Genomic DNA, 13,074 nt, shown 5'->3' on the forward strand with positions numbered 1-13,074 from the left:
TAACTATTTTGAATATATAGATGCATATAAATATTTTTTTTCACTGCAAAATGGTCTTTCATTTATATCCCCCTTTTTGTTTACTTTTGTCAGAGATGGGTATCCTCTTGCCATTCATATATTGTAGGTGCATGAATTCAGCAAAGTAATCCAATATAGTCCAGTAGTCTATAATAGTAGTGGGTTATCTGCATGACTGGCAATGTCAGAGGTTGTTGACTTGAGCCTTTTACAGCTCAGCATATTAATATGGCTTTACTTTTTAATACCTCATTTTTATACTTTTCTGCTGGATGGTTAAGACCAAGATAAAGCAAGACCTATATAACAAGAAATATAACTTCTGTATCTGACAAGGTCAGTGAAATCCCCTCAGGATTTATCCTGAGATCCTGTACTGCAGTTTGTAGATCCTTTGTCAGCGTCAGCCGTGTGGATGAGTGACGGCCATTGCTTGACCAATTTGCTCTCTGTGAGAGCCTGAGAGAATGTTTTCTCTCCAGGTGACTCTCCTTAGGCACACTCTACATCATCGATCACTTTCCTCTGTGGCCCCATAATCTTGATCAGAAAATTTGGGATACCACTGAGTTACAGGATATTACAGTCCAGGTTCTCTTATGTCCTGAGTCCTCACTCACCTTGAAGGGCTAGGGCCAAAATAGTCGCTATCCTCATAGCCCTTCCTCGTCTCTGATATTTTGGTTTGCAAACTTAAGTTGTTAATCCTCTAGAAGAGAAGCTTAATGGTATTATTACCTTATAACATAGGCATTTGAGCTTAACATCACTATCTGTATGAATAGCAGATGCCTTAGACATAACATGGAACAGGTATTTGCCATCAATCCTTGTTATGCTAAACTTTTTTTTTATTTTTTGTTTTTATAATTTTTATGGAGCTCACACACTTCTAGCACTGACCCCAGCGATTCTCTGCCTCTAACAGCCTGCATTCCTGGATCTGCTGTCCACTCACCTCCACGCTGGCTTCATGGCTTTCTGCCTGGCCTCACTCACATCAGTACTTGGCTCAGGGCTCATGGTCCTTCAGTGTAGTCCCTTCCTTGGAGCATTCACTGGGCATCCTCCAATCCCTGATGTTTTATCACCTTTTCAAGAAACCCCCTCTGTCCCTGAACACAGCTCTCTGCCTGTTCCGCTTGAACCTGAGAACTGAAACAACACTCTTGCTTTGCCTTGTGTTACTGACTGCACAGGCCATCTGGGCTGCTCTACCATCAGCCCAGTCCCCAGCCCCCGCAACTCACAGTCCTACAGGAAGCCACCCCTTCGTACCTTTCCTCTCTTCAAATGTCCAACATTCCTTCCCCTTCATTCTTACTGGGGAGAAGTAGATCCTATGAACAGTGCCGCGGGAGTTGAAGCTTAATGAAATGCCACAAAACTTAGAGGAAGGGGAATCCCCAAGTTGGGTCAGTAAGTGAAACTGAGGTCCCCACGAGGAAGAAGCTGGGGCTAAGTCTGTAGAGTTCGTTGCAACGTGGCACTCTCTGGGGTTCTAAGTCTGGATCAAGGCTGAGCCTACAGTGACAAGTGGAGTGGCTCTAGCCATGAAGACACACAAGCTTCCAGGATCGGAGTCAGGGGGGTGTTTACATGGAAGCTCCCTTGAATTCTGGCCACCTCATATTGGTGGAGTCTCAATGCAACTTATCAGCAACCCCCCAGGAGACAGCCAACTGTCCTCTTTCTCCCTTTACCAAAGCAGCACTTAATAAACACCTGTATTTTGCCAGAGCAACACCTCCAATGGATAATTAGTTGCAAGGCAGAGCTGGCTAAGATCCCCGAAGCCCCGGGAATGTGCAAGCCTTGCTAAGTCACATCATCACCAGTTTCTCCTCCTGTTTCTGAAGTTGGTGGCACACGCGCCTTCTTCTTCTCCCTTGATGGTCGCTTAAGTCCATTTAGAATCGTATGATTTCCATTCAGCTCTTCCCGTGTGGTCACTGTCCAGCAAAAATGAAAGATTGTTTTTGCTGGGACCTGCATTCATACATCCAATTGCTGTACTCATTGTGTTTCTCAAGAACTTTTCATTGAATATTCCAGGGGCCAGGTACGCTGAAGATAAAAACATGAGTAAAACAAAGTCACAAAACCCTCAAGGACTTCAGTTTGCCAGAGAAAACATGTATGAAAAAAAATCACTATAGGGTCATATATAATCAAAGGTGAAAGTTGGGCTACTGCCACAGAGGCTTAGAAGAGGAACTCCTCCTCAAGAGCGCTTCAGCAAGATAAAAGCTTGTCTCTGTCTCCTAATAGTCTGGGCAAAAGGAGACTAGTGCTGATAGTGTGGCTTTCAAGTGTCCTGTATCATTGCTTCCCTATCCAGAGGGTCAGCCTCAGCCACATAGTTCTGAACCAGCTTCCTGACTTTGTGGCATACCTCACCCTCTTGTGCAGAAGGGTCCACAATTCTGACTTTTAATTAGCAAGGTATTCATTGCTTTGCCATAGCTAAGGCAGCACATACCAGCTAATGATGCTACTTTTCACCGTAGGTCTCCCTACATCTGGAGACCACCCTCCTGCCCTCGGAGGTGTTGGATGTTCGGGCTGGGTGGTGACAGATGGGAAAGGAGGCATTGCAGGCAGCAAGTGAGTAGAAACCAGGGGTGCCAACCTTCCTGCAGTCCACAGGTGACTGCCTTTCCTAACCCAAAGAGAGAATCATCCAGCCCAAAATATTTATAGTGTTAAGATTGAGAGTCCCTGGTATAGAGAAGGGGAAAATGGGTGTTGGGGGCAGCTAGCAAAGTCCCACTGTGATCACTGCTGCAGGAGTGTCTGAGAATGGACCATAAGTTAGCACTTCAAGGAGACTGTGCTGCTCATTTTGTGAGCTGTCGGTGCATCCAATACAGGTACCTGCTTTGTGCCAAGTACAGTAGTTATTGAGGATAGGGAGATGCAACAGTGTTTTTGTCCCACAGGACTTGCAGCCTAGTGGGGAGGGTGGACCAGCGCAGATGAGCAGGATGTCTGGGAAAAGAAATTGGAACGGAAGAGAGCCCGCCTCCGAGGGAGTCTACTTGGTGAGTCAGGGGAGGCACCGAGAATTGACAGTTGAACTGAGAATGATTAGGAATGTGTCAAGCCACAAAAGCCTGAGAAAGGCATCCCAAGAACGGAGTTGGGGTTGTTACGCTGTGTCAGGATAGAAATACTGAAAGTAAAAATGTGGCAGAATAAGAGAATTTGCATATAGGACCAGCCAGTGTCTTGATATTTTAGAAAATAATTTACCCAGCTGAAAATGTAGCAAGTGTTTGACCGTTCAGAACATCAAATGCCAAAAAGTAACTTCATTGAGTTCTTATACAATGGAAAGCCTTTGCAATATGCTGAGCCGGTGGGCATAGCTCTGCGCAGAAAGGTCTTTCTAGCAGTGATAAGCAGATTTGGAGGGATTCAAACAAGAAACAGGGAGACCTATAAAGAAACTAATGCAATATTTAGGTGAGAAAAATATATATATAAATCTTTTGCTTGTAAAGTCATAGGTTTCATAACTTGTGATTCTTCAAGTTTCAGATGAACTCCTGAATGAAGTTTACTAGAGTATAATCTCTATGTATAAATACCCACATCTCTAATCTATAATAAGATACTTCTCCCAAATATCAACCACATATTGTGACAATAAAAACCACCCAAATTCACAAGGTGCTTTGTACTTTATTATCTATAATGATGATTTTCCCACTTATTAATATTTATGAATTGGCTTCTCTCGGTGAATTTTCAGAACATTGTCTCTTTCTCATAGCACATAAAAACCTGATCTTGCAAGATGACCTTTCCGAATAGCTGTTTATTCTTATGATAATGTAGCACATTCTTATTTCTATTATGCATTTAATTCTAGAATAACGGAACCTCTCAAAGTTAGCATTTGTGCCTACAGAAGTCTTTAAAGAACATAATATGAAATTTCTTTTCTTGTTTTTCCAATTCAGATTCTTGTTTTCTATTATGAGACCCAATTACATACACAAAGATATTGTCCCCTGAGATGCTTTCACTTAATGAGAGCTACAGTGTTGATTTATGTTAATTGAGGCTTCAGGACATATATCTGACTCAGTCTGTGGTTGGGCACTTCTACTCAATTTGAATACATCAGTGATTTTATTCCTAGTGAGGTATTGTAATGCAAACTAGGTTTTAAGCTGCAATTTTTAATAAAAATAAGAATACTCATATGAGACCACAAAATAAGTATAGTTTGGACTGAAACAGCTTTGCTATCACTGAGTGATTTACACTTTATCAGCCAGGAAATGAGCAATAACCTCTCACAGCCCAAGGTAACTTAGTTCATTTTTATCAAATATGAATTACACCCCCCCAACTTATAGGGTTACATTTTTGAGGGCTTTTTATGCCTACACTAGGCATAAATTAAGTTTTCAACTTAGTGTTTTTCAGGATGTATCTCAAGGCCTTAGAATGCTTTATTTTATCATTATTTGTGTGTGTGTAGTGCTGGGGATTGAACCCAGGGCCTTGTGCATGTTAGGCAAGAGCTCTACCACTGAGCCACATCCCCAGTTCTAAAATGCTTTATTTCTACACACATTATGCTTTTGGTACTCAGAAGAGCCCTCATGGGTGGGTGTCAGGTTCCAGTTCTACAGGTTTCCAGCCCATTTTCTGGGCTGGAAAATGGGTCCAGAAAGGCTGGATGGCCTACATAATGCCATTTAGCTGGAGGCCAGCAAATGGCACCCTGAGATCCACTCTTTCCCCAACTCTCCTCGTATTCCTGAGTAGAACATGGTCTCTGCCCTTCAGCTAAGAGACATAGCATGTGCAGGAGCTGGTGATATCAGTTGCTTTCTCTTTAAAATATTTTTTATATTTCATGTATTTAGGACAGGGTCTACATGGTCTCACTACGAAGATCAGACTCGTAGTAATTCACCCGTTTTCAGCCTCCCAAGTGCTGGGATTACAGGCACGTGCCACCATGCCCAGTCTCAATTGACATCTCAGCGCGCCCCAGGGGCAGGGGCGGCGTGGCACGCCAGGGGTCGAATCAGGCCGGCTGCTGCGCTCTGCCTAAGCAGGTGCTTTAGTCTGCTGAGCTATCTGGCTGGACCTTCTTTCTAGCAAATAATAAAATCAATAGAGATAATAGAGAAAGAAACTATTCTTACTAGGTAAGGAAGCTGTAGCTAGCTAGCAATATCATACTAAAGCACACTACATGTAAAAGGAATGTACTCTGCTTATTTTTCTGTTCTTTAAATATTTTATGGCCAGGGACCATGGCACGTGCCTGCAATACCAACTGGTCAGGAAGATGAAGCAGGAGAATCACAAGTTTGAAGCCAGCCTGAGTAACATAGCAAGACCCCATCTCAAAAACAAACAAATGAAAAGATCTGTCTCTCTGTCTGTCTAAACTTTCTCCTTGGCAATATGCACAAAACAATAACTCAACTTCCCTAAGAGGCAGCGCTCAAATGCTGTCTTTCAAAGGAAGGTTGGAAATGTAAAGAAACTAGTGACAGACTATGTATAAAAAAGATAAATGCACTGAGAGTGGTGGTGCACACATGTAATCCCAACCTCAGGCGGCTGAGACAGGAGGATGGTTGTAAGTTCGAGGTCAGCCTGGGCTACACAGTGAATAGAAGCCATTGTAAACTACACAGACGCTGTTTAAAAAAAAAAAAAAAAAAAGACTCCAGTTAAAGTATAGAATTTTTGGGCCGGCCAAATAGCTCAGTGGATTAAAGCACCTGCAAGCAGGGGCCAGGGTTCGATCCCAGGGCAGGGCATGCCAGCCCCACCCCTGGGGCATGCTGAGATGGCAACTGAGACTGGGCGTGTGGTGTGTCTGTAATCTCAGCTCTTGGGAGGCTGTAAACAGGTGGATCACTAAGAGTCCTTATTAGTTACTCTTCTCTCATTGCTGGGACAAATACCCGACACTTAAAATGATGGAAGGAAAGGTTTATTTAGCTCACAGTTACTGGAGGTTTCAAGGCACTGGAGGAGAGGCTGGGGTGCTGCTGTGTCCAGGAGGACCCTCTCCACATCTCTGGGAAAGCACAGGCTGGCCAGTTTGACAGTTCACTCCTCTCTGGCCCTGCCCCTCAAGCCACTGTTGCTTTTCCAGCTGTGTCTGCCCCATAACTTACAGGAGGCTTTGGAGGGACTACTAGATAGAAACCATAACACCGATCTAGCAGTGAGACCCTGAACACCCTGTAGACTCTTCCCTAAAAAATACACACACACACACACACACACACACACACACACACACGTATAGAATTTTCACCATCTTTAATTTTGCTTTTTCCATCCATAATTTTGCTTTTGCATGGAGTAGCTTGAAGCTTCTAAGTCTAATGAAGAGGAGGTATTAAAAGCATATGAAAGTCGGTGTTTCCATAGCCCTGGAGCAGAGCCCACTGTTGCTGGGGTGTAAAGTCCTTTGACTATCCCAGTTTTGGGCCTTGCGTGTTTATTTTCATGTCTAGCTCTTCCATTAATCTGTTCAGTGCTGGAGGTTTTGTGCTTCTAGCACTGCTTGCAGCAGAGCAGGTACACAGACACGTCCTGGTGAAATGTGTTGGATGAACCTGGAACTTGAGTTCTGATAAGCTCGAAGCACCAGGGTGACCTAACTTGCCCAGATGATTTTGAGCACTAGGAATGATGAGAACGATGTTATGTATTAAAGATTTTGTCTTACAAGTAGTTTTTTGAGTTGCTGGCTTGATTGCAACTTTTCCCCCTTAGAGCCAAGAGCACGGGAATTAATAACCCATTTGGTAGAGTTTCCTGGCTGAAATGTTTTGTGTATTTCACACCAAAGAAATGTGTACATTGTCTTAACCACATCTCTTATCCCAACACCTTGTGAACTATGCACATTTCTCACAAGGATTAGAAAAGCACACAGCTGCCTAACTTAGCAGACACTGCTGTATCACTAGGGTGCTATCATGACGAGGCTATCATGACGAGGCTATCATGAGGGCGCTATCACCAGGACGCTACCACTAGGATGCTATCAGGAGGATGTTATCACTAGGATGCTATCAGGAGGATGCTATCACTAGCTGCTATCATGAGGATGTTATCAGCAGGATGCTATCAGGAGGATGCTACTACTAGGATGCTATCAGGAGGATGCTATCACCAGGGTGCTATCATGAGGATGCTGTCACCAGGATGCCATCACTAGGATGTTATCATGAGGATGTGATCACTAGGATGCTATCACCAGGATGCTATCACAATGATGCTATCATGAGGACGCTAATTACTAGTGATACAGAGGTGAATAAGAAACATCTGTGGAGCTGTCTTTGTGGGCCAGTCACTGTGGATGGACAAATTGTCTCCTACACTCATAAAATTTATGTAGTGTTTCATACTCCAGGGAGGAGAGATATGAATTGTGATAGCGTGATAGAACTGAATGTGGGGGAAGAAAGCAACTCATTAGCCTCGTGCACTCCTCTAATCCCATCTGCTCAGGAGGCTGAGGCAGGAGGATCACAAGTTTGAGGCAGCCTGGGCAACTTGGAACCCTGTCTCAAAAATAAAGTTAAAAAGGCTCATGACATAGCTCAGCAGTAGAGCTCTCGCCTAGCATGCGTGAGGCCTGGGCTCAACCCCGAGGGGCCTCCGCCACCATCCCACAGCTAATTCTGCTTCACTGTGACAGGGCAGGAACCAAAGAAAAGAAAAATTTAAACTCGGCCTTGGAACTGGCCTTCCACTAGTAAGATTCCTGCATTGTATGGAGGGAAGAAGAACCCAGATGTGAGACAGTGTATCTCAGGAGGGAAGCTGTCAGAATGTTCTTGGGTGGGGGCTGGGGAGATAGCTCAGTGGAATAAGTGCTTGCCTGGCAAGTGCAAGGTCCCGAGTTCGATCCCTGGTACCACCACAAAAAAAAAAAAAAAAAAAAAAAAAAAAAAAGTTCTTGGCTGACAATAACAGAGACGATAAGTCAACATAGCTTTCAGAAATAAAGAGAGGCGAGAGCTCAGACCCAGAACCCCAGAGGACAGATGGCCCAGAATTGTTTCATTCAGGGCTCAGCAACCATCAGCAGCCCCGTCACCCTCACCCTCATCTCTGTGCTCTGCTGTCCTTGGTGCAGTGATTTTTATCCTGAGAGTCCTCTGGTGGGCCTCCCAATGGCCTCAACCACTGCAGGTGTTGCCTCCTCATGTGACCTTGACCAAAGGAGACCAGGGGGGAGGTGATGGCTTCCCCTAGTCCCAGCCTGGAAACCTGTTAGAGCTTCCGGTAGCCCCCTTTCAATCTCCTTCGCTAGAAGCACGCTGGGTCCCTGACTACCCCGACCCAGACCAATTAGGGCATCAGCAACAGCGGCTGCACCTGGGCCTGGACCCTGCAGGCAGCCGGTGTGGGCGGGGTGGGGTCAGTAAACTGCAACCTCGTGAGCTTCAGGATCCTGGAAGCGTGGGTACCATTGCTTCACAGGAAACTGTTGGGGTGCAGAGCCCAGTGTAAAGGCAGAGCCCGAAGCGGATGCGGCCTCGTGCAGGCCAGGTCAGGGGCTTCTACTTAACCTCTGTGCCGCGGAATGGTGTCATTTCTAGACTGTGTCATTTTAAACAAGATCCTCTATCTGGGGACTGTCTGTTACAATAAATACTATAGAAATAGTCAAAGCATCAGGAAACGTGCCTTGTATGATACGCATCCTTGTACACAATACACACACGTATTAATAAAGCTCTGCCTTATTTTTGTTTCTAATTAAAGACATGAATTTAAGGAAAGACGTTTAAGACAAACTAAAAGAGGATCCCGTTGATTCTATCAGATGGTCATTCTGTGAGAAACTATGACCATTCAATAATGAATTCATCAACCGCAGGTCTCTTTAAACAAGGGAAAGAAATAAACAGGAGCAGAACAGAAACTTACAAGGTTTTTCTTTTTCTTATCTTTTTCTAAAGTTGTTTTTAACGAGTCCAAATTTCCCTGACCGTCTTTATAGTTGAGTTAGAAAATAGCCCCCTCTTGTGACCAAAACTCAGCTAATTGGTGCTAAGCAAATGTTAACCGAGCGTGTCGGAACAGAGACGAAGCGGAAAACAGGAAAAGCCTGCCCCCTTCAGGATGGTGTTGTTGTTACACTTCTCGAATTCTGGGTTGCTCCCCTGCTGGGTCTGATTATGACTGCTGGCTCTGATTCCCAAGGCATAGTTACATGCGATTTCTTCTATAGGAAAACTGCTTTTGAAAAGTTTCTATTACATACTTTTTACATTTCTCTGTATTTACTCCTGGCTTATATAACATGCACAAGATGAAAGTCATACGAACATCTTAACCTAATGTTTTGTAAACATTATCAACTACAATAAACAAGCTAATGGAAGTAATCTTTCTGAAGGACAACTGGGGATTTAGAAACACAAGTGAAGTTGGAAATTAAGGAATTAAAGATCATTGAACAGCTTCAGATCAGCTGCTTCGAATACTTTCTCCAAACCTCAGGTACTATTTAAAGTTATGGCACAGCCTTGAATTACTATTTTAGGTAACTGAAACTGACTGTAGAAGGCATTGGTTTCCTTACACAACTGATTGTCTGAAGGAAGCCTAAAGATTTGAAAGCAAAACAGAAAGCTCTTCAAGAGAATAGAGATCTTAGCTTACTGTTAATATCTAGAAAAAATGCTGAGGCAAATTGCTGACCAGTTAATTTATGTTTGTCTCCTGCACCATGCAGAATGTGCTTTAGAAAAATAATAAAATCAAGGGGCTGAGAAGATAGCTCGGTGGTCTAAGCACTCGCCTGGCAAGCGCTAGGACCAGGGTTTGATTCCCAGTACTGCGTCAGTCATGCTGGCCCTGCACTGAGCCGGCCACTGAAACCTGGCATGGTGGCGCACGCCTGTAACCCCAGCACTGGGGAGGCTGAGATGGGAGGATCACTCAGAGTCTGAGTTGCTTAGCAAACACTGTACCAAATAAACAAACAAATAAATTCAAAATAACTTTATAGAGACAAAAGCATACAGAGTTAATCTAAGATAAAATGAACTGAGATTACAATGAACTAATTTGTTAGTTCAAGCCCTCTGAATAATGATTATGAGCTGTCTTATTTATTAGGGGGGCTCGCTTCATATTACTGCATTTAATGCTGTTATGTAATTTACAGCACAGGTGAAAAAATTACAGTTTAAAAAGACTAAGTAGGAGATGGGAGATGGCTCAGTGGAAGAAGCACTTCCCTGGCAAGTGCAAGGGCCTGAGTTCAATCCCCAGTTCTGCCAAACAAGCAAACAAAAAAAAGACCAAGTAATATGGCCAAGGCCAGTTCATGAAGAAAGATTTCAAACTCAGCGATGGCTCACAGTCACTTTTCAAAAAATGATTACTATATGTCTTCTATGCATGATGTTGACATTCACTTGGGGGGACACGCAACCTCTCGGCATCATTTCCATCCCCACCCCGGGCCCTCTGCCCTTCCTCTTTTTCTTGGCCCCCTCCCCATCCCCCAGAAGTCTTATTTTATTTTTAATCTTTAATTTATTCATTTTTCTTTAATTTATTCATATTTTGGATTTTGCTTATGAGGGGAATAATGCAATATGTAACTTTGTATGTTTGACTTATGTCACTTATTATAGCCTCAAAATCCCAAAATCTTAACCACTGCTTCATGCAAGGCAGGACTGGTGTCCCCAGACTCAAATATTCCAATCCTCTGCATCCAATTTGGTCAGATGGACTTAGCTCGCTTGGTGACAGCTGGATAAAGGACACTCTTCCAGATGACGTCATCCCCACATTCCTGAACAAAGACTCGATTGTTCAGAAAGCCCACTAGGGTCAACTAAAGAAGCTAAAGTCCAAGGGGGAGAGAGTGGGGTCTGCTGACAGAGAAGAGAAAGGGCTCCATTTGGGAAGATTTCTCAGATCCTTCTAAAGATGAAGATTCAAGATTTCTTATAAGTTCTCTCTCAGTTAAGTTTAAAGTTAGGTGATACTTCCAGTCTTTGTTTTAGTTGTTCTGAGACAGGGCCTTGATTTGCACCCAAGGTGTAGCCTTAAACTTGCTGTGTAGCCCAGGCTGGCCTCAAGCTAGCAATCTCCTGCCTCAGCCTCCTGAATGCTAGGGTGACAGGTGTGTGCTACTGGGCCCAGCTTGATAATTAGACTCTTAAGCATCAAGAAAAATTCTGGTTTGCTTTTAGATCTGGTTGGGGAGGGAACAGAGCAGGCTGTTTTCATCCTGACCAATTGTGGAAAGCCCATCCTCACCCCAGTTCATCCCCAAGTCCCGTCCCCGGCCTCTGCTTCCTTGGGTCCCCAGCCAAAGGTTCTTCTGCAGTGGTGCCATGCACATAGCAGGCTCAGTGCGAGGAGAAAGTGACACGAAGAAGGCTTCAGTTTAGGAAGAGGAGTAAGCTGGATTGGGGAGGAAAAACAGGACACTCCAAGTGGACAGACCGCGTGTGCAGGAGTTGTGAGCTGCTGGCTACGAGGTCGCACAACAGAAGGGCAGTTTAGTCAAAGGCTGTCAGGCCCTCCCTCTCACTAGCTCTCTGTTCCGGCAAGTTCTGTGCTGCACCTCTGTATGCACACGTGGGGTGTTAGAAAGGTAAAAGTAATTGCAGTGTAAGAAGTACTTTAAAGAGGGCCTAATACATAATGAGTGTTCAGTAAACACAAACTCCTATGCACTACCGTCGTGGGTGGTGAGTCAGGCAGGGGCAACTTAAAAGGAGGAAAATTAAAACTTCATGCCAAAATGTATGGAGTGCTATTAAAGATGTCTACACATTGGGATGGGGTGGGGTGGGGGTTGCCTGAAGTTTAGAAAGACCATTTTGGTGTCTGACTAGAGGATGGATTGAACAGGAACAGACTAAAGGCACGAAGACCAGGGAGGAGGCGATGGCAGGAACCCCAGATGGAAAGAGATTCGAGCTTAAACTGTCAGTGCAAGGAACCATGGAGAAGAGAGGGGTAAAATCCCAAGGCTGGGCCCCTGGCCTCAGTTGTCAGGCCTGCACAGGTGGGTGGATAAGGACACCAGTCCCTGAGCAGGGGATACAGGGAAGAGTGGGTTTGGAGAGAGAAGAGGGTTTCATTCTGTACATAGTATCTTTGATGTTGAACACACAGAATTTGGAGAAAGAGCCAAGTCTGAGGCCTAGGAGGGTAACTGGGCCGGCAGGCACGGTACAGCAGCTAGCCATTAGAACCCTTTGATTAAACAAGAAAAGCCTGGACTACTTATTAAACAGTGCTGTTTATATTGCTGGATGGAAAACCAACTCTTTAGTTACATAAAATGCCATTAGAGACGCTAATATAAGGACAAAGCCCCATGTCGAAGGTGGTAAAACTCTGGCTGGTGATTCAAGGGCGTTATCACTCACTGTCCGACAGTTGTGGCTGAAACAGCGCCTGCCGAAACCAAAGACATACATCATGGTCAGGCTGTCTTGAGGATTTCGTTAACCGTTTCCCTTTACAGCACCTGTCTTTGGCCAAGGCAGGTAATATGCAGTCATTAGCTGAAGGTGTGCATCCGAAGGTGTGCGTATGTGCGTATGTGTAATGTGTTTTCAGTTTTACACTTTGCAGTGACTTGACAATTTTACTCTAACCCTGCGACTTTTCAATGTTTCTGCACAGGTATCTCTGATGAATACATCACACCCATGTTTAGTTTTTATAAAAGTGTCGGAGAATTGAAAATGACCCAAGAAGAGTACGCCCTGCTCACAGCCATTGTCATCCTCTCGCCAGGTAACTGCAGGGGTGCATTTCGGTCTTATGTCATTTTTCTCCCTCAAGTTGTAATATTGCTTATCCAATAATATTTAGAAAATAGAAACTTAGAGAAAAATTAAAATGGCCTACAATACACCATTCTAGCTGAACCAACGTTAACATGTTAGCAAACATCTTGGACTTCTAAACACTACACTCAGCATTCAGGAAGGGCACCAGGGACGCGTTCCACGTACTGAGCCTTGGGCCAAACATTGGATTTTTCTTTTTCTTTTT

The 13,074-nt window shown here is 44.2% G+C and overlaps 1 protein-coding gene across 5 annotated transcripts in view; it reads left to right on the forward strand.

Moving 5' to 3' along the window:
• Nr1h4 (nuclear receptor subfamily 1 group H member 4) overlaps positions 1-13,074 on the forward strand; it is an 86,144-nt gene that overhangs the window by 71,813 nt on the left and 1,257 nt on the right. For all 5 annotated transcript variants that reach the window (XM_004623832.2, XM_023716741.1, XM_004623833.2 and 2 more), the window contains one exon: positions 12,700-12,813. In XM_004623832.2, coding sequence (XP_004623889.1) covers positions 12,700-12,813 — 114 coding nt within the window. The remainder of the gene's footprint in view (positions 1-12,699; positions 12,814-13,074) is intronic.

Source organism: Octodon degus, unplaced genomic scaffold, assembly GCF_000260255.1.
Source record: "Octodon degus isolate 3935 unplaced genomic scaffold, OctDeg1.0 scaffold00004, whole genome shotgun sequence".
NCBI lineage: Eukaryota > Metazoa > Chordata > Mammalia > Rodentia > Octodontidae > Octodon > Octodon degus.